The 20,143-nt window shown below is 45.4% G+C and overlaps 9 protein-coding genes across 9 annotated transcripts in view; 1 reads left to right on the top strand and 8 right to left on the bottom strand.

Moving 5' to 3' along the window:
* The window catches only part of MCYG_07379 (membrane transporter), a gene marked incomplete at both ends in the record, with an annotated part of 2,311 nt that extends 857 nt beyond the window's left edge, over window positions 1-1,454 (top strand). The window contains 6 exons of the mRNA XM_002843550.1: window positions 39-474; window positions 520-705; window positions 902-920; window positions 1,062-1,096; window positions 1,142-1,215; window positions 1,434-1,454. Coding sequence (XP_002843596.1) covers window positions 39-474; window positions 520-705; window positions 902-920; window positions 1,062-1,096; window positions 1,142-1,215; window positions 1,434-1,454 — 771 coding nt within the window. The remainder of the gene's footprint in view (window positions 1-38; window positions 475-519; window positions 706-901; window positions 921-1,061; window positions 1,097-1,141; window positions 1,216-1,433) is intronic.
* A 470-nt stretch (window positions 1,455-1,924) lies between these two features.
* MCYG_07378 (uncharacterized protein) lies at window positions 1,925-2,423 on the bottom strand (the record flags this gene model as incomplete). Its single annotated transcript, XM_002843549.1, has 2 exons — window positions 1,925-2,104; window positions 2,259-2,423. 2 exons carry the CDS (start codon window positions 2,421-2,423, stop codon window positions 1,925-1,927), a joined length of 345 nt encoding a protein of 114 aa, XP_002843595.1.
* A 2,698-nt stretch (window positions 2,424-5,121) lies between these two features.
* Window positions 5,122-5,973, bottom strand: MCYG_07377 (uncharacterized protein; the record flags this gene model as incomplete). The annotated part of the gene is made up of 4 exons (XM_002843548.1): window positions 5,122-5,291; window positions 5,631-5,728; window positions 5,833-5,881; window positions 5,910-5,973. 4 exons carry the CDS (start codon window positions 5,971-5,973, stop codon window positions 5,122-5,124), a joined length of 381 nt encoding a protein of 126 aa, XP_002843594.1.
* Window positions 5,974-7,227: 1,254 nt separating this feature from the next.
* MCYG_07376 (uncharacterized protein) lies at window positions 7,228-7,613 on the bottom strand (the record flags this gene model as incomplete). Its single annotated transcript, XM_002843547.1, has 2 exons — window positions 7,228-7,267; window positions 7,315-7,613. 2 exons carry the CDS (start codon window positions 7,611-7,613, stop codon window positions 7,228-7,230), a joined length of 339 nt encoding a protein of 112 aa, XP_002843593.1.
* A 377-nt stretch (window positions 7,614-7,990) lies between these two features.
* Window positions 7,991-8,406, bottom strand: MCYG_07375 (uncharacterized protein; the record flags this gene model as incomplete). Its single annotated transcript, XM_002843546.1, has 2 exons — window positions 7,991-8,152; window positions 8,227-8,406. 2 exons carry the CDS (start codon window positions 8,404-8,406, stop codon window positions 7,991-7,993), a joined length of 342 nt encoding a protein of 113 aa, XP_002843592.1.
* Window positions 8,407-10,104: 1,698 nt separating this feature from the next.
* Window positions 10,105-10,556, bottom strand: MCYG_07374 (uncharacterized protein; the record flags this gene model as incomplete). The annotated part of the gene is made up of 2 exons (XM_002843545.1): window positions 10,105-10,427; window positions 10,472-10,556. 2 exons carry the CDS (start codon window positions 10,554-10,556, stop codon window positions 10,105-10,107), a joined length of 408 nt encoding a protein of 135 aa, XP_002843591.1.
* A 197-nt stretch (window positions 10,557-10,753) lies between these two features.
* MCYG_07373 (uncharacterized protein) lies at window positions 10,754-11,734 on the bottom strand (the record flags this gene model as incomplete). The annotated part of the gene is made up of 3 exons (XM_002843544.1): window positions 10,754-11,031; window positions 11,167-11,252; window positions 11,445-11,734. 3 exons carry the CDS (start codon window positions 11,732-11,734, stop codon window positions 10,754-10,756), a joined length of 654 nt encoding a protein of 217 aa, XP_002843590.1.
* A 5,046-nt stretch (window positions 11,735-16,780) lies between these two features.
* Window positions 16,781-17,137, bottom strand: MCYG_07372 (uncharacterized protein; the record flags this gene model as incomplete). The annotated part of the gene is made up of 1 exon (XM_002843543.1): window positions 16,781-17,137. One exon carries the CDS (start codon window positions 17,135-17,137, stop codon window positions 16,781-16,783), a length of 357 nt encoding a protein of 118 aa, XP_002843589.1.
* Window positions 17,138-18,539: 1,402 nt separating this feature from the next.
* Window positions 18,540-20,114, bottom strand: MCYG_07371 (phenylacetyl-CoA ligase; the record flags this gene model as incomplete). The annotated part of the gene is made up of 2 exons (XM_002843542.1): window positions 18,540-19,480; window positions 19,535-20,114. 2 exons carry the CDS (start codon window positions 19,896-19,898, stop codon window positions 18,540-18,542), a joined length of 1,305 nt encoding a protein of 434 aa, XP_002843588.1.
* Window positions 20,115-20,143: the final 29 nt, after the last annotated feature.

Raw genomic sequence — 20,143 nt, 5'->3', positions numbered from 1 at the left:
GAAAGACTTATCAATCGCCAACATGATGACCCGCCCAGAAAGCAGAAGAAGCAACATCTCGTGGCTTCTACCTCATAGCGCTGCGGGATATCCGTGTAGTGACCGGTCTAGCAAGCGTCATCTCCATGTCTTCCATCATATGTGGGTTTGATGCAACGCTACCGCTTCATCTCAGAAACGTCTTTGGTTGGGGCAGCTTACCCGTAGGCATGACCTTCCTTGTCATGCAGATACCCTCTATCGTCCTTAGCCCTGTGGTCGGCTGGCTCCGTGATCGAGTAGGACTCAAATATCCTACCGCTGTGGGCTGGGCACTTCTAGTTCCACTGATATGGCTCATGGGCGTTCCTGGAGATAGTCACTTTCCCTGGGCCAATCCCGACAAGAATGGAAAAACCATCTTCATTTTCACAGTAGTGGCCGTAGGAGTCGCTTCGACGATGGTTCGTGGTGCTGGCGCCGTCCAGATGACTAGTATGTTCGCAGTTTTCTATTACCAATACCGATATGTACTAACAGACCTTACATTAGCTGCTGTGAACGAAATACAGTTAAAGAATCCGAAAATATTTGGCGAACACGGAGGCAACTCTAGAATCTCTTCCATGATAGAGGTATCGTTCAGCCTTGGGATGGTGATCGGCCCTGTTCTCTCGGGCTCTCTCACCGAGTTAGTCGGATACTACTACATGAGCCTTGTTTTCGGTGAGTTTTTAGGTGTTGTGGAATCCCATCCTATAATTCAGCTTGCTAACACCTGTTGATAGCTGCTATATCTCTAATCCTCACATTTACAACTTTCTGTGTTTTTGATTGCAAGCGTTCTACCAGAGCTTCTAATGACTTATGAATAGTTTAATCATACATAATGTAAGTAATTGCAGACTAATCGTCCGGGCAGCCTTAAAAGGATACGGGAAGTATATATGGAATTAGTACCACACTACGACAGCACTTATTAGTAAACAGAGCCTAACGGAAAGATGAAGGCCACTGGTCATTTTGGATTTCAATTCTATTCAATTCTATATCCTAACCCTAAAGCTTTTGCCTAGTCTTAGCTGGATGATGCGGCAAGAGATATACATACTCTTTAGTTTGAAATCGAATCTTGAGATGCTAACTCCCTCTGCTTTCTAAGCTCTCAGTGACAGATGCTCGCCTATCTTGGGATTGTGGAGTGTCAAGAATAGGGTGGCAGAAGACGAAGACCGAGTAAGTAGTCTCCGACAGTTAGTACCATACCGGAATTTAGGGGTTTTTTGGAATAGTGGTTCCACAGGCTCTTCCACTATTCTAATATCGGAACGTTGTATCAAAAGTTCGACATGCCTTACCGTTGCTCTGTCGGAACCAGTCCCCGATTGGAAACGCTTTATGGATAAATAACTATTCAATATCGGCAACTAATCGGAAATTGATACGTTATATAGACCGCGAAACCGTATATATAAGTATCTACTGTAGTATATAACGATATCGGCATTTTATTACTAAATATTAGATAAAAAATACATCCCAGGTGCAATATAGGAACTTCGTTGCTTTCCGATCAAACCTCCATGTTGTATTAATAGTAGAGTAGTCGGCAAGAGGGATATTGGGCGAAATTCCAACCCAGGCCGAAATACCACGCGCGCAAAAGGGGAGAGAGAGCCTGGTGTCGGTAGTCTGTGTTCCGTCGCCGTGCTGGGGGATATATCAGTGATAGCGCCCGGATTGTTTTGCCTAACCCGCAAGAGTCGTTTAAAATGCCTGATCTTAGAATCGAGGCCTCCTGACGTAACATCCAGCTTACGCCTTCGATACATACGTTTTTACATACGTTTTGTGGTTAACGTAAGGGAAATGGCTTTAGCAGAACTAGCTGGAGAAGCCTTGAAATTTGACCCAATGGCTGGCTGGCTGCAGGTAGGCTACGGCTTCAAAAGCTCTGTAGTAGGAATAACGAGGCTGCTAGGCTGAAAAGAATAGAGATCATTGGTATGTAAGAGCATTGTGTAGCATTGTCATCGGCCAATGTGTAAATGTCGTGGTCACGGTTGCGGTCAAGGTCTGCAATGAAGGCTGGCTTGGTGGTCTTTAGAGCTGCCATTGTGTTTGGCTAATTCGTGGAAGATATAGAGTGTTTGTCATGATATATGAGCTCGAGATATTGTATTGGTGTCCCTGTGTAGCTACCTGGATGTTGTTTGTATATCCCTATTAACCGTCTATCTTTTCGGAGTTGGTATCTTTACTCAATTCTGTGTCTGTACCGCGTTGTTCTTATGCTTAACGAGTAAGAAGCCGTAGGCCCTCGGTTTGGCGCAGAAAACAGGGGAGAGGATGAAGGGGGAAGAAACAGCGGATAAGACCCACGGCACATTGACGAGATACCCATCGTTAAAAAAATGGTATTGGAGTGTTGAAGCGATAACCATATCGGGTGACTATATCATTTCTTCTCAGACATAGTTCTTCGTTAGAGTCAATCCCTTTAACGCAGAATAACGAGCGAAGAAACACCCCAGAGCCTCACACGCAGGCTTGGTGAAGGTGGAAAGGTTCTCGAATATCATTGATCTGGAGGCCTTCGATATGCAGATACTCCTTGTTGATATGGTGACATTCAACATCAAAAACTGCTGCACCACCCGGCTGGCAAAAGGCTCTTATTCGAAGCCACCAGCTTTGAACTGCGATCACTTATATAGGATCAATATCCCTAAGGTAATATAACCATCATCTCTAGGTAATGCGTATCGGAAACAACATGCCTGGCTAGTTGTCGGATGATCGAAGTCGACATGCCGTAGTTATAATTAGCTATTTGCATCGTTCTTTATGTAGACTTTTGGCCCTGGGCTACCTGGACAAGGGTAGCAGCTTGCTATGGAAGCTCGCTGTGGTTCTCAAGTTCTCTCCATTGGGGGTCAATTATCACACAGAGCAGGGTAATGAATGACACAGCCATGGTGACGAAAACAAGCCACGTCAATGAGCTAAGCTAATTACTCCTGTATTTGAGTGGTGCAGACAAGGCTTATAGCCTGTAGCTCTTGAATGATTTAAGTGCTTCGAGCTGGTTTCGGCTGAGCTTACTTCCGAGGATATCAAGGACAACATATAGCTGGATTCTTATAATGCCCTTATCGGTGATGAATAACTAAATCTTATTCCTTCGATAATCTGATTTGGTTTCAATTCAATTTTTTGGCTATGTCCTGCGTTGAGGAAATCCGCACTCTGTTTGCGTCCTTCATGCTGCTTGTTGTTACTAGCCATATTTTGCTTCTTGTAGTAGGGTTAATGGCCACTCGCAGAGGTGGTAGTGTTTTGGAGTGGAATAAGAGGCGGAAGTAAATAATAACAGGGGCACCCGAGAGGAGCTTATACAGAGAGAGGAGGACCAATAAAGTCATCCCAGGATCAGGACGATCTTATCCGATCTCACTGCATCCATGCTCCCATTGATATCGAGGCCATATCGAGCTCTAGAAAGTGAGAACCCTTTTGTAGGCATTGTTTGAAGAATAGTGTCGTGGGTATTCAGGCCCAGCTTCTGCTAGGAGAGTGCCGAGCGCCGGAGGTTATATGATAAAAACGAGCGGCATATTGATATATATATAGAGAATAACTGGCTGTGATAGTTTTATTGTAAGCCTCCCTGTATGCCGTCTTTAGCCTGCCTCTCAGGTAAACCTCTACCCCTTAGATCTCTAGCAGCCTTTTTTGTCCATAGGGATATTATTCGACCTATGATGCCTGCAAATATATAAGGCTTATCTGTGAGCGGCCAACTTCGCCAACACAATATCCGAAATTTAGGCCTTTCTTATCCTTTGGTTCACTCTGATCCTCTCCTGCGTTTGGCTCGTAGTATCCATCATACTTGATGTTTTATAAAGCCATCTAGCTGGGAGGCGACAATACTTGATGCCCTGCATATGCATCATGGTAACTTCTAGGGGCATATTCCTGATGCATAATCCTCCCATAAGACCCGCTGTACCCAAGACCCTGAGTCTCCAGCTCCATATTGCTGGATTTATTAATCCTTGCAGGCGTAGTGAGATTTCCACCAGATCCTTTTTGCCATATGGCCAAATAATAGGCAAAAGATTATCAAGAAATATCAAGTATACCCGAGAGAAAAGCCTTGGTATAGACCACAAGATAGCTGAAGTAGAAAGCGGTGTGTTTGAGAAAAACGAGATGCGTGTGAACTGTCTTGAATCTGGTTGCATATAACTATGAGTAGATGAATCTGTTTGGAAAGTGAGAAGAAGACGCTGTCTTGAAATATATCCGGTTGACATTGTATTTCGATGGTCGGCAAACTGTTGGTGAGAAATATGGCCTTGGGGGATGCTGATATCACGGCAATGATAGGGAGTGGGCTTCGTTATGTTGCTGCCCAAATATATTGACAGTGCCTTAATCGTCTGTGCCTTCATCGAATGGTAGATGACGGTAAATGTGTATCAACGACCAGTAAACAAGAATATATCTGTATGTGTGAAGTCTTTAGACTTATAGCGGTGACAATCCGTAAGTGCGAGATAGTCCCCGTTAGAGTCAATTTCAGAGAGCTTGTGTGGATTTTTCAGTTTCTTGAGGTTGATAATCGTTAAATTCTTCAAACTTTATATCAAGATGTTCCTCCATCTCCCAGCCAGCTATGTCATATATGAGAGTACTTTGGCTGGGTATGAAACGAGTCTGCCATCCATGAGTAGCATCTTCTGCCTAGAAATGGAGTTGTGGTCGGCAGTAGTTCTCATTCCGTTCTTATCCACATTCTCCTTGCTAGTGCGTGTTGAATCAAGGGTTAGGGAAACGGGAGGCCATGCTAATTTATCAGTATCACTGTAGAAGTAAAACCGATGAGGGTATACGAGGGCCTATGTCCTAGCCAACAGGTTAAGGGGATGTTTCAACATCCAAGTCCATAGAGTCCGGAGATTCGTGATCCCGCTTCCGTCAGGATTTAAGGCCTTCCCTCTATTCTATATAGCCCCAGCAGGAGTTATTTGTGAAGATTTCTTCTCTGTATAGTGCGAGATTGAGGATATGGCGGGGCTCTGGGGTATTTAGCGGGCAGAGGGTTAGAATTAGTAAAAGGGCCAAGGTCAATAATTACAGGTCGCCCTTGAGGTGCTTCGATAGCCAGCCATTCACAGAATACCACATGCCGACTAGCAGTTGAATGGTGAAAGCACAATAGAGCCAGCCAGATTCTCGTTTCTGGTGCAAATCCGGCAATGGGGGCAGAGAGAGAACGTGTCTTTCCACACTGCATATTCCCTCTACCGTGGAATTCTCCATTTCATTAATGCTACACTGGTAGAAGTGTGAACTCTCGCTTCCGTGGACTAGGTTTGCTGTATACCTTGATGCATCGAGGCTCTCTGGTTCGTTCCTCCTAAGATATCTTCCATGCGGCCGCCATCCTCATATCAACCGCACGAGAGTGGCTAGCCTCTCCTTGCGGCCGTTGAGTAGGAGTTCCATCTCAGCATAGATTAAATCTGCTAAACATATTGACTCTAAGTGAGAGCGAGCTCCTGAGATGACCATCGGTCCTTGCTTCACCGAGGAGCGTATAGATGAGTAACAGGGGATGCTTGTTCAAATTACCAACAAACCCAGCGGAGGGGAAATGTAGGCATAAGCAGCAGTATCCCATACGGTTTCTCGAAGCCAGTATAGCAAGAGCCGTATGGGACACTTTTCAGCTGTTTTTCTATCTCTGTGTAGTAAGCTTGTGACGATCTCTATACCAACTAGTATAATAACTAAATTAGTTAGGAGGGTTAAAGAAGGGTAAAATATTGAGGTAATACATACAGAAACTGTCTCTTCATCTGGTCAGAGGGCCCATGGCAGGGGAGGGGGCCTGTTTATAAGCATTTGCAGCGGCTTACTGTTCGTGCTTGATTTTATTGTAGAAGCGTACAGAGAGCTCTCAAAAGTAGAGTCTTCTTGCATTGAGAGCAACAGTATACCCGTCAAGAATAGCATCGAAAGCAGGGGTATATATATCCACAAGTGTTGGGAGCGTTATCATCTTTCTCCTGATTGAACTAGTAACGGTTACCAACCACACTTTCATAATCGTGAGCTCATAGCAATGCGGAAGCAAGTAAACGGACTGTTCCTCCACTTGAAGTAGAACAGATTATAATATTTCCACCTGGTTGCAGTAGGTTTTCGTAAGCCAACTCGGCAATCTTGATAGAAGACAGCCCGGCGCTTTTAGAAAGGAGTAGAGTATGAGAAATAATCGCACTCCGTTGTAGGTAAATAAGATATTCATATGGAAGCGGTCGACAATTTGTTCATCTTGCATCTGAAGCAAACCATATGGGATATGCGTACCATTGTACCATAAGCTTGCAAATATCATTCTTGCACTTGCCTTTCTTATCTGGCATCGATGTATTAAGTGTAGTCGCAATTTGGTAGTGATCCAGGAAGACCAATGGAGCCATTTTCCCTTTCTTAGCCCTTCCGGGTATATCAAATACTGCTCAGGATCTCTCCAAGAGTGCCCCCTGATAGACACCCACAGCAATCTTTATCTTTCACTGTTCGTTTAATTGTGGACGCGCCGGGATTGAATGCAAAGTTTTGGTGCATCTGAATTTGTACTTCGTATGTTAATAATCCTGCAGTAAAGACGCAAGACTTGACTATAATTTTGTGTCGGAATCTGCCATTCGGCCAAAAAGGCGAGCCCGCACTGATTGGTGGCAGAGAGACTGGTTATATTTGACAGAAATCCTGTCGGCATCACGAAGAGAGTCCCCTAGTAAAGTCTCATACTTAAGGGGGATCAAAGTGGTAGGGAGGTTGGAGGAAACTGTAGCTTTTGCTACTGGAGTCCGGTCTGAAGGGCCCTCAGTTAGGGCTTCCAAAAGTAGTCAGAAAGGATCCAGCCCTTCAGTCATGTGTTCCTTCATGCAGACTTATGAAGCACGTTTGTTCTCCATCAGGAGAGAATTGAATCCCGCCGCACAATCCTAGTCGGCCCTGATGCGATTCCACAGCAGCCCCATGCAATATTCCAAAGATGATTGCCAACATAATATTAATATGAGGCCTTCAGGTTCGGCATAACACATTAAACCATGACTTAAAATACCGTTATAAGGCACTAGGTACTCAAGAAGTGAACTGGCTATCGTGGAAAGCTTGGTTGACTATCGATAAGTCCATAGAAAGGCACAATATGCTTCGACTTCACTTCGCGCCAGAACTCTCCATCGAGTAATTGAAGCGACTGTGGATCATTATAAAGACGGGCAATAGTTTGTTAGAAATCCGTACCTTGTAGTGAACTGGATGATAGGCACTGCTAGTATATTCTCTATGCGAGAGAATTGAAGGAAGCCTGGAGGCGAGGATATCATAGCCAGGGAGCTCCATTTACTTTTAACGTATGTCTTGCATGTAGTATTAAATGAAACGAAGTAGTAATGTTGCCAAATGTAGGGTTGTAGTGATGAACTTCTGCCAACCGTGGAGACGCCATTTGACTCTGCCTCCGGTGAAGCCAAGGCATCATGTTCAATCTCCCATTGCGATACGGAGTAAAGCACTCTGTAGGCCTTGCTTGGGAAAGCCATTTCAACCCATGTTTTGGGCGAGCTCCTTGGTCTTAACGGCATCACGCTGAAGCCCCGATGCCACCATTCGACTCGGCTCAAATGACCATTTGCCGCTCCTCAAAGGTGATTCCTGTGGTTTTTCAAATAGTCACCAAGTACATGTCCAATTTGATTCTATCCACTCTGAGTGAACCAGTTGGCTATTTGTCAAATATAACCAGTCTCTCTGCCACCAATCAGTGCGGGCTCGCCTTTTTGGCCGAATGGCAGATTCTGACTCTATTTCTTAGGTTGCCCAGCCACATTAAAATCGAAACCCTAGACATCCCAAGAAGAAAAATCATCCATGATTACCCAGTCTCATGGTTTTGGTTCTGGCAAAGAACTGCATCCGTCTAGATTTCCAGATGTACCTCCAGAGAGCCTCCTTGTCCACATGAGAAGCGTAGATGAGATTCCACAGGAGGGTCCTTCATCGTAGCGGTGAGCTTACTATAGTCACCATGCCCTCGAAATTCGCCTGGACCGATACATCCCACATGATAAAACATCACATACTGTAAATAAGGGTCAGCATTGCTGGTGTTAGTGGTTGAATGATGCCATATATATCATTTTGTCACAACTCAACTCCGAGTTGATCGAATTCCGCATCAAAACTGCCTCTTCTGCGCATCGATATTTCAAGTAGTGCTGCGTTCAGCTCTTCGCCATTGGGCCAAAGGAAGACAGCAAATAGAGAAGGGGTAATTGCCTTGACGAGTACAATGGCTTCTGTGTTGCTCTGTCCAGAAATAAAAATGCTATCCATCTCAGGTAAATATCCAGGAAAGATATCATAAATTTCTGGTTCTCTTCTGCTTGGTCCAATGTACTGAGATGGATTATAGCTAATCCTTATAGAGCAGTAGAAAGTACGCAGTGGCCTGCTGACATACGGTTCGACAAGCTAAAGTGGGTGGCCAGCTGCACATAGATGGTACCGTGAATGTGTTATTTGCTTGTTGAAGGAGGACACATGATGGGTGAGCACCTTAGTTCCACAAGGAGAAGGCCACAAAGATCAGGGGTTCACTAAGGCCAGGCTTTTCGACAGTACGGGCGGCGAAATTTGGTAGATAATAGAGCTGAAATGGGCCTGGTTTTGCTGGAGGCTTTCTTGATATATACCACTCTTGGGGTATCGCTGTCGAACTTCGCCGTGCAAAGGCGTGAATACTGTTTGTCCGGCAGCGAATCTAAATATGGGGACGACGAGCGAATGAGCAGCCGAAATCCGAATATCCCACTGTGTTGCCTCGTTACCCGTAGCCATCACTGACCTAAATTAGGCCGGTTTTCTGGCAATATATGGTTGATGATGCCGTCTGGGGTGCTGTGGAGTTTTTACCAGGTCATTGTCAAAAGCCACACCTGAAAGCGTTTGATTCTAACCGGCGTTTGATTCTAACCGACGAATTGGTGCCATTTATAAATTTTGTCTGGATTCCAAAAACAACTGAGAGCCGCCTAAAGACATCTTGCCGCTCTTTTCATTTGGATCCAAAGGAGAATGGGATAATATGTGCAACTTCAAGCAAGGCAAGAAAATGGGTATTATGGATGCTCTAGATTACCGTGCGATGAACCCCGATGCTTCGGAGATGGTAGAGTTTCCAACCGCACTATACCATTTGCGTGGTTTTCAAATAGTATTCCCTCTCTCACCCTGCGATAGTATCCAGAAGTTGAGATGTATTTGATAGGAACCACATTAAACGCCAGAGGCTTATGAATTTAAAGATTTGAGACATCCTGCTTTGATAAAAGCATCTAAGCAGACATTTGTCGGAAGTACTCCGTTTCTTAGAGCCACGAAAGATATATAAAGTTAATGGCAAATCGAAGCACCGCCGTATCTCAGCGGTCCAAACCTCTAGGAAGAGTCTGCACAATTTGTACACATAGGCCAGTTGTTAAGTGAGTAATTGCGAATTACCAAGAAGTTCCATTCGAAATCGTTTTCAAAGGAATGGCAGCTTCAGTGTCACGTTTAGAAATGTAGCTAAAGATGATTGAGTCTCGTCACTTTGGGTGATGACCTGAAGCTCGTTGCTTTGTAGGAGGCTTATCATCAAGATAGCTGGCAAATTTTGATATGTTGGAGGTTAACGCCGTAACTAGGTAATTATCCACCTGGACGGAATCGCAGAGCCATTATTTAATTGTTTTGAGATGAACGATATGATCGTCGGTCATTTGTATGTAGTAATGGTATTTAAATATTCTGGTGTTTCGACAGGCTTTCATAGGCACTTATGTAGCGCCTATCGAATATCTGGAGATGTGGTAGGTTAGTCTTTCACCCTGTGTTTCAAAAAAAAGTGCCTTCGAGGGATATTAGGTTGCAGCAACTGGGGTTTATAGATTCACACTTCATTGTCTCAATTTTCAGGGCACTTCAGTAGTATTCAGGCTGGTGTGAACAAAGTCTATGACTTACTGTGTACTGATGCGAGTTCGGGTCTTCCTATGTCTCTGGATCCACTCGCGGCCCTATCCATATTGCTTCCAATGGAGAAACAGACATGAAGCCATATGGTTTAACAAGGATCAAGCCCGGCATTGGTGCCTCACTCCTCTCGAATCCCACATAACCAGTTCTAATATTGGCAATACGGGCCTTGTTCCCCTTGCCGACATTGGAATCCAGGGCATCCGGATGGTGAAACCTGAGGCCGAGCCTAACGGGTATTTCTATTGTCGGCGACAGGAGGATCTTAGCTGAAGGCTTCATGCCCTCCGTTTCAACGTCAAGGTCCGCTTGCTCCCTGGTAGACCATTTGGAGGCCACTGAAGCTGCCGCAGATATACGGCGGGTTGGAAGCACTTATTACTGACTGATGGGTAGTAGCCAGCCTCCAAGAATACCATCTCCAAGCTTTCATGGTCTTCCGGTACTTTGACCAGCCATGAAAGCATGGTGCTAAGGAACGGGATGTCAAGTAAACCGTTGTCTTTGCATCAAGTCAAGCAATTTGAAAAAAAAAAGTTCTTAAAATGCTATTAGTTCTTTTAAAGTCGCTTTCGGGTAGTTGGCCGTCCCAAATATGGTTTTAGACATGAGTTGCATACACTTCCTCCTAAACTAGAGAGTGGCTTGGTGGGGAGGCAGTTAGCTATGAGCAGAAAGATATGCCTTCTTGCTTCTCTAGCGGCAAGTTATTTGGTATTGCGGTGTTGATAAGGCATAGAGAAACCGCCACAATGCCGAAGTTCTTCTGCGATGCTGCAATGTGAATGAAAATATCGGTTCTGTATACAGCAGGTTCATTGTACCGTAGATTTGGTCCATCAAAGAGGCTCCATATCGTCAATGATACACTTGTATCATGGTTATATATCAAAATCCGCCATTTGGCCAAAAAGGCGAGCCCACACCGATTGGCGGCAGAGACTAGTCATTTATTATTAACATTATGTTAAATTTTCCCCATTATAGGCAATGTGTCATTCATATGGAGTTCCCGTGGCCATATTGAACTTCCCTATTGAGGTATCAACTGTAAAACCAGGTATAACGGGTGCTGACTGAAATTCAGTAATGGTAATATGGACAACCGAAAATAAAGCCCAGGAAGTACCGCTACCAGGGGTGCATCTTTGAAGATTTGCCCACTGGAACAGGCTGGGAGGTTATCAGCGTTTAGGTCAAGAGGTTGAATAGTAGCGTTTAGACATATCCATCAAACTGTAAACTCAATCCGAAGCTCTTAAAGGGACATATTTCCGTCACGGGATGAAGAAGAGTATCAATAAAAAGGAGATCGCTGCAACTCCAACAGTCTGGGGTTTAAAAGCAGCGCTTACCAAAGACGCTGCACAGCTCGCTCCGGGTATCTCAGTTCCTCTTGTTTGAGAAGGCAAACCAGCATAGAATCTCTATTGAGAACTTGTCCTAACGGGGGTGAGAGACTATAAAAGATCAAGAATATTATGCAATGTTTCTCTGGAATGAAACTGCTTGCATCTCCAGTAATTTTGGCAAGCCAGCCCCAATTCCGTCTGAAGAAAGTCTGTCGACGCCAGGGTCCTCGGTATAGAGCCTGAGAGACCAATTCACATATATCTGCTACCATACGGTGTTGTTCGGTAAACATAACAATAGGTATACCGGCATTCTTCAGCCTGGTGAATAGGGAAGCCTGGGCCTGCCCACCTACCTCGCTTTGCTGGAGATATGAACTAACATATGGCTGTAACTGGCGAGGGCGGAGTTGGGGGAGGAGTATGTGGGCGACCTCAAGATGTGAAGATTTAGATCAACAACCTCCACCAGTCACTAGCCCTGGCGCCATTTCGATAAGAGAGCCTTGTAGTCTACTACAGCAGCTCTAGCGCCATCAGTATATTCAGATTATTCATTAGTTATTTGTCAAAATCTGCCATTCGGCCTAAAAAGGCGAGCCTGCACTGATTGGAGGCAGAGGCCAGTTATTTGTTGACATTATTAATTAGCTTGTCTAGCTTAGCTCTACAAGAGCAACATTTTGTCAAGCACAGAATCTTATGCAAATGTTCTGTAGGATGCAGACGTCCCTTACCAAGCTGGTGATGTCCGTATAACAGATCCGACGTTGCCGCATGGATCAAAGAGTCCTGCCGAGTCTGTCCGCCGAATAATGCTGCCTGAGATATTTGGATATGAGAATAAGATTTCTTAATAAGTCAAACAGAAGGAGGTATGATGGTTGCTTTCGATAGCATTGATACGCAAGAGCAACGAGGGGTGAATGCTGGGTTAAGTGTACAAGCGTCGGCAGTGATGGCGTTGCAGGGTGGTTGCTGTACTATAAGGCGCCTAGAGGGCAAGGCGAAGTAGCGGGCGGACATGGAAACACAGTACACTAATAGTGGTCTTGCCACAGATAGCCGTGTCAAGTTCTTGCTTCAGTCATTTCAAGGCTTTCATGGTCTTCCTGAATCTTGGCGGCCCAGGGCATGTAGACTGATAATGGAGGTATTTGACCGTGTATGAAGGGATTGTATCCAGGCATCCTCAGGTATTAAGCTATTTCTTTGGCCATCGTCAAGCTGCTGTCCCTTTCGCTGCCGTATGTCTTGTTTTATAATCCCACCGTGTATCACACCATTAAAGGCAAAGCTGCTAAGATTTTAATGCGTAACAATTCCCAGGCTTGCCTTTTTCAATTTGCGGAGACAGAAGGACTGACTGAAAGAGAATGTAGCAGTTTTAAGGCGTGCTGCTCTTTTGGGTATAAGATGGCTACCATGTGTGTATATATAAAAGGCGTATACCGTGGTTTTTTGAAGCCTTCTTGCTACCGTTATTCCCTACGACCATGCAGTTCTCATAGAAGCCGGCGAGCAACGGTATCGGGTCGGTGGGAATCCCAAGCCTGTGGATATTCAAATTTGAACGACGAAGAGACATACGGAGCCACAGCGCCTCCTAACCTGACAAAAGCCTTCATGTCATATCAAATAATTTGGCTAGAAATGCAAGAGTCAGGGGCAAAATTGCTTTGACAGACAGACAGGTAAAATTCCAACCGTAATTGCAGTTGCTGTCCTTTTTCATCGGCAGTTATTATAGGGCGTGAAGAAATGTACCTGGAGGAAGAAATTAACAAAACGTCCGAGGTGCAGAACGGCCAGCGTAGTCAACATCGCCTGATAATCGTGACGGTAGTACACGATATATTTAATAAAATGCGGTAGGACTGGATCATATTCTTGACCTGATCCAGTAAATTGTCGATGTCGAAGTCTCCTGTTCTTTTGACAATGCGTGAAATGATCAGTATATTGTCGCAGTGGTTTGGAGCAGTAATAAATGCTAAGGTGAGCGAGTTTGTGACGACATCCCGTCAAGTTGATGCGCTATACGGTAGACCGGAATGGCCGTATCATGCAAGACAGGATAGTTAGATGGGAATCTTCCATACAACAGCGTTGCCCTGGTTTTAACTTCCACGGGTATTTCAGACAGTGGAGGGCACCCATCCCTAATATTGTTCTCTGAATCCCAGGAATCTTCCTCAACTTCTCCTGGAAATACCTTTTGCGTTCTGGTATAAAATGTAGCAGCACTAAGATGACTCTCAGCCCCTCGCCGTTTCGCACATGAAGTGATATGTTGTGGTGATAGCCAAATGTCAGAATCTGCCATTCGGCCAAAAAGGCGAGCCCGCACCAATTGGTGGCAGAGAGACTAGTTATATTTGACGCCAAATGGTTTCGCTGTTATTACGGAGTCAATCAGTATATGGATCCGTTCTTCCGTTTCTTATCCATAAATCTGGCAATGAGACCCAGAAATCATCTGAAGGTCTGGAATAGAGAAGGGCAACGTCTGGCTAAGGAGCAGATAAACTAGACAAGAGAAATATCCCATTTCCAAGTAGGAATTGAACTACCAGTAAACTTTCATAACGAGGATCGCGGTAGTCTTCATTATGACCATGGCCGTCTAGAAGTCGGGCATCACTCTGGTGAGGAGAAGGTATAAAGTTAGTATATGCTTCGATAAAGTGTATAGACATTCTCCGTAAAAGCTGAAAGGATGTTTAGGCCATTTGACGTTGGATTCAAGCAGGTGGATAATTAACTGAAATGACAAAAGAGGGTTGTTTTCGACAGACGAGCTGCAGTCATCTGTGTGTCTGACATTTATGCCAGAATGCTCGCTGGTACCTGTCGGAGTATCCTACAGTCGTATCGGCGAAAGAAAAATCAAGCCATTCAATCTTGAGGCCGTTGCACATAGGGAATGAAGGAGTTAGCCTTTATCTTTCTAGACTTATCCAACAATGCTTGGGTGATGCTTTGCAATGGTGTGCTGGTCATGAATTGCACGCTCCGGAGGCATCAACTGAAGGACAGCGTACAAATACACCTAGTCATCTGAAGTACTGATGAGAGGTAGTCCGCCGCGCTTCTTCCTCTTTAGACAACCCGAGATGGGCCCCAGACGCAGGGTGTCTATCCGATTTAGGTTATTCAATGGTATTGATATACCGTGATAAATTTTGCTGGTGATTTCAAGCCTGTCAAGGTGTAATTGACACCTGGTGGAAGAATGTGTGTTCCGCAGGAGATGTCTTTGCGGATATCAAAATGGTCATCCATACTTTTGAGTAATTTTTCGCACGATCTCAATGATCTTCCAAACCTATCAATCTCACTGGATAACGATGCAACAATCTGGCTTCGGCTATTAAAGCCATTGTAACGACCACTTTGTGGGACGATGCATTGCTGCAGTGAGGATCGGCGGTTTGAGATATCATCACCGAGCAAAGATAGCAGAGACAGCAGGGAGAGGCGAGTCTCTGCCAAAAGACTCCAAACTTATCTACCGTTCACAGATTGGTGGAGACATTTTTACCCCAAAGGCCATTGCGTATAAGTTGAGAGCAGAATTAATCAACACAAGAGACAGGCGGTTCGATAGCTCGGCGGCTCTTGATACAACGCATGTCTCTCCCTGTTTGATTTTGCACCCAATGGTAGAGGCACATTTACTGCAGACTTCACCAGTCGCGTAGATACCGATTCTAATAGATGCCGTCAAGACGATGCCTATGACTCCTTTGTGTTTCCTTGTGACCGCGAAAGGGGCTGTCTATAAGGCGTAAGATCCTCGCTTGCAGACCCTCCGGTGGCCAATATTAAGGGCAGCAGGGCGCGCATATAAATATATGACGGCAGCATGTGGAAAATGATGATACCACATATACCATTCAACCAAAAGATCATACACAGTGATGGCGGATGCCATCATGAGCCATTACACTCTTTATACACTTGTATGCCTGATGAGTGTGTGTAAGCTTGCCCGCCTGTGTATAGAGTGCTTGTAGGTTGCTACTATTCGTCAGTTACCTTCTATCGGATTCATTTTCGTCGGATATACTGCGCTGTGGCATGACATATATAGATAGTATGTAGCCGCAGCCACTGATGCTCCATATTCTCGTAGAGGTAAAAGTCCAGTCTCCATTCAGTCATGCCGAGAGCTTCGATGCCGCGTCTCATAGTGATCGCGGAACAACTCGTCCTATCACAATTCAGGGATAAACGGGGGCAACAGCATGCTACCCTTTCTGTGGGATTGGTATTGAGAGAACATACTCAGCGCTGGAAAATGAGGTATACTTATCCAACGACCCCAACATGATGAAGCAACAAATTGACGATTAAGTAAATGATAAAATGTATGCATAATCACCCAATTGAGGAGTCTCGGTATACCGTTTGGACCCGGCTGGAATATGAGGTCCCACGAGGAAAGACAGTTCCAGGCCGATTACTCGTGAGCATTACCTGTCCCATTAAGTATGGGACCACAGAATCAGGAAGATTATCTCCCCCTTCCATTGCTCTTCCAATTCGTGAACGGGCGTGTGCCAGAAGATGGAGGAGAGAATAATATATTCAGGGCGTCCGACGCCTTCGAGAGGGCCCTATATTGGGGTCGAATAGCCCTGCTGTGTCCACTGTAAATGGCTGAGGATCCTCTGTTTCTAGAAATAAGCCATACTCGTATGTCTTTTTTGCGGCTATATTTCTTCTTGAGCATAGATCTTCTGTCTTACTGATCATGAAGCATTTCATCTGCGTTCTTTAGACGTTTAGTATTTGTATATGCATAGCGAGGTGCGCGTTCTAACTGCCCGTTGACGCTGTCGCAGATGTTCAGGTGTAATGTATCTGAAGTGTTGAAAGACACTGAATCATCGCACTGTCTCGGATTTCGGATTTCAATATTTCGCAAGCTTTCCCCTTCAGACAAAAAGTCTTTATCTCTTTAAAAAATTCTTGAGCTCACACGAGTGGTTCCTCGTCTATGGCCATATCCAGCCCCGTGGGTACCTCTTCTAGACGAGCGTCCCCAAATCCAAGCTGCCAAACGTGGTTGCGAGGCTAGCCATGTCATTCCACTCCTCATCCCATATATTTTCCGCCGCCTCCAAGGACGCCGATTGTTTTGACAGCGGACTCTTGTAGTAAATTAACTTGCAGCAGCAAGAGAACCACGTAGTCCAATCCCGGTTGAAGGCTGGTTGAAGGTTCTTCTCGTTGATGTTACCGGAGAAATGGTTCGAAATAAACCACATCAGCTGGTATAGAATATGCAACATCTCAAATCTCCGGTCTGCCAAAAGTTGTTCCCAGGACCGCTATCTTGTATGGCGATACTGTTTGATAGCTGTCCTCATCATTATCTCTTGTGGATGATATTTTAGTTCAACAGACAGGTTATGCGCTTCACAGCATAGGCTGCATCGTATGCAAGTCGCACGTTTGTTCTCCATCAGGAGAACTCCCGCCAGCCCATCCTTTTCAGGATATACTGGTAGCCCAGGATCTAGCCATCCTCTTGCGTCTAAAGCCAAAGTGGGGGAGGCCAGGTTCGCCGCGGAAATGCTGCTGGATGCAAGAAGTTGAGATGTGTCTTTCGGAGCGATCAAATCTTCATTCGCAACAGACATCTCCTGTTGCATATCCCTAATGACCTCTGATCGGGCAGTATCCATGATCTGAGACGCCAGGGAGGGCGATAGATGGGAAAAGGGGAAATCATATAGAAATACCGGATACCGAGGGCGTTATTCTCTATCCTTTTTTTGATTTCGAATTGGTGAAGAACGCCGAGTTTATTGATTGCAAATAGGGCTTGTGCAGAGTATATAATCATGGTATTTCATCTGCTATTGATCAAAATCCTGTCAGGAATGTAATTAGCTTTGTGCATTAGAAATTTGCTGGATGACGACATTGATAGACAAGGCGCTTACCATTAGTACTTATTTGATAAGTATCACACCAGAGGTTAAATCATATAGTAATGCAATAGGTATAAGTATCCATATGGACTTCGTATAAGAGAACGAGCAGTTTAAAGCAGGACTCGACGCCTTCAGAAAATTTCCGAATATTTGTGCTGTAGCATAGGTTGAGATCGCAGAAGCGCAACTATTGTGCGTAGTGCTGTTTCAGGCAAGGAGAGAATAAGGAAACGTGGTTGAAGGGAGATTTATAGGCAAACCCCGGTTGTGGGCAGGTACAGAGGCAGAGGCAGATGCTGGAGCAAATGAAGAAGTATAAACATCTGTCGAGAATACCAGAGTGGCACACATCGATAGGCTGCCTCGAAGCAACGAGCGGCCATGTGGCCTAGGCACTAAGGCCTTCGTTCCGAGAATTGGAAAAAGGAGAATGCAAGAACCAAGGGAAGAGGAGGGAATATATAACAGGGACATAGAAGAGAAAAATAATAGAGGAAGAAGAAGAGGAAGAAAGAAGGGGGTATTTATGCACTCTTCTGTCACTCAGGGGGTGAATATCCGCTTCACCGCCAGCAGCGTCACTGGAGAATTTCCGATCCATTGTTGAGGTGAATCATGCCACGGGAGGCGACTTGAGGATGGTGGGTACCGCCACACAGTGAAGGGTAAATGAAAAATGTGGTTAAAGGGGTATATTTTGGTAGTCATAGGGGAGTAAATGGTAGTGAAGATGGGGAATCCGGCCAGACTCGTCACCGGGTATAGTTAATGCTGGGCATAAAGAATAAATGGTACAGTCAATGCTGAAGATGTTAAAGTAGTTAATATCAAGATTCTGCTCTAGCTGTGAGTTAGTAGTTAGCGGAAGCAAGGATAACCATAGCTGGGTATGTGATGCGCTGCGAGAATATGACGAATGTTGTAAAACTGTTCTTTCTATTGTATGAATATTTCGGTAGTGACCGAGACACTTCATGCCCGACGGCAAACGAAGCATCTCAGCGCTCTATATTCACTAGTCCATCAGCAATTCTATGATGAAAAGTAAACTGTAGAAAATGGAAGCCGACATGAACATGTAGCAAGCAATGCTAAAAGCCGAAGATCAAACCAGTAATATCCAAAAAGAAATAAAGGTAGAAAAAATGTTTCATAGCTTAGCCTTGACCTTGTTGTTCTCCTTCTTGATCATGTCTTTCAGGACCCGTCTAAGAATCTTTCCGCTTTGACTCTTGGGTATAGAGTCGGCGAATCTGACTCCTCCTCTAAGCCGTTTGTAGGGTGCGACCTTTGCGGCCAACCAACTTGCAATCTGCTCAGCAGTCTTGTCCCCCTTTTCGATGCCGGGTTTAAGCACGATGTATGCGCGTGGCACCTCACTTCCGTGGGCTTCGCTCTCGACGCCAATGACGGCTGCATCATCCACATCTGGGTGTGAGGCGAGATAGCCTTCTAGTTCAGCAGGAGCAACTTGGAAGCCCTTGTATTTGATCAACTCTTTGACACGGTCGGTGATGTATAGGTTTCCTTCATCGTCCTGGTGGCCCACGTCACCAGTGCAGAACCAGCCATCCGCTGAAAGACAGCCAGCCGTCGCGGTGGGGTTGTCCAAATATCCTGAAAACACATTGGGTCCACGAAGATAGACTTCGCCCGTTTGTCCGGCGGGGACTTCCACGGGGTCTGACCCATCCTCTGGGCTGGTCATGTACTTCACTTCCATGTTAGGGAGTAGCTTGCCTACCGCACCGGCCTTCCGTCGCCAATCCTTCCAAGACAGGGTGTGGGTTGTCGGGCTACATTCGCTGAGTCCGTACCCTTGTTTGGCTCCGACCTTGATGCGATCATGCATGGTTTCCAGCAGGTCGGAAGTAAGGGGCGCGGCGCCAGAATTCATCATACGAAGCGATGAAAGGTCATATTTGGAGACAACGGGGTGTTTAGCTAGTAGTAGGATTACCGGCGGTACAACATAGGAAAACGTGATGCGATAATTCTGGACATGGGCGCACCATCTTTCAATATCGAACTTGGACATCACGTACAAATGATATCCAGAGTACATTGAGCTGTGGATCAAGCAGGTCAACCCTATGGGAGTTAGCATAGGCAGGTCGCCGTAGGGGGAGCCAGAGAAATACATACCATAGACATGAAAGAAAGGGAGAAAAGCGAGCATGCGATCTCCCTTTCCATCTGGCCCGCCATTACACGTCAAATTCCCTTCCTCACCCGCCTTGAGCTGTAGTATGTTTGCTACTATGTTATAATGGCTTAACATGACACCCTTAGGCACACCTGTGGTTCCAGACGAGAAGACTAAAAACGCGAGGTCCGTCTTGGGCTCAATGCGCGCCCTACGATATCTTGTTGCACCGGATATGTTGCGCACCGATGTGAAATGTTTATACTTCAAAGTGGGATGTCGGTCATCACCCAGCAATACAATACAATCGTCTGGTAACCCGACCTTTGCCGCCGCACTCACAGCAACGTTGAGACAAGACATGTGTGTTACCAGGAAGCGGGTACGGGTCTTTTGAAGCTGGAAAGCGAGCTCATCTGGCGTATACGCTGGATTGGCTGGCGTGACTACGCCGCCGGCCCAATGCGTACCCCAGAGCACCGGTGGGATGTCGATATCATTGGGCGCAAAGAGTGCGAGGACATCACCCTTCTTCCAATCGAACGCAGCCTTGAGGCCTGTTCCAAAAGTAATGGCTGTAGATTTTACTTGTGCGTAGGTGTAGGAGC

Source organism: Microsporum canis, genomic scaffold (assembly GCF_000151145.1).
Source record: "Microsporum canis CBS 113480 supercont1.7 genomic scaffold, whole genome shotgun sequence".
NCBI lineage: Eukaryota > Fungi > Ascomycota > Eurotiomycetes > Onygenales > Arthrodermataceae > Microsporum > Microsporum canis.
This window is presented reverse-complemented; position numbering and strand designations above follow the sequence as displayed.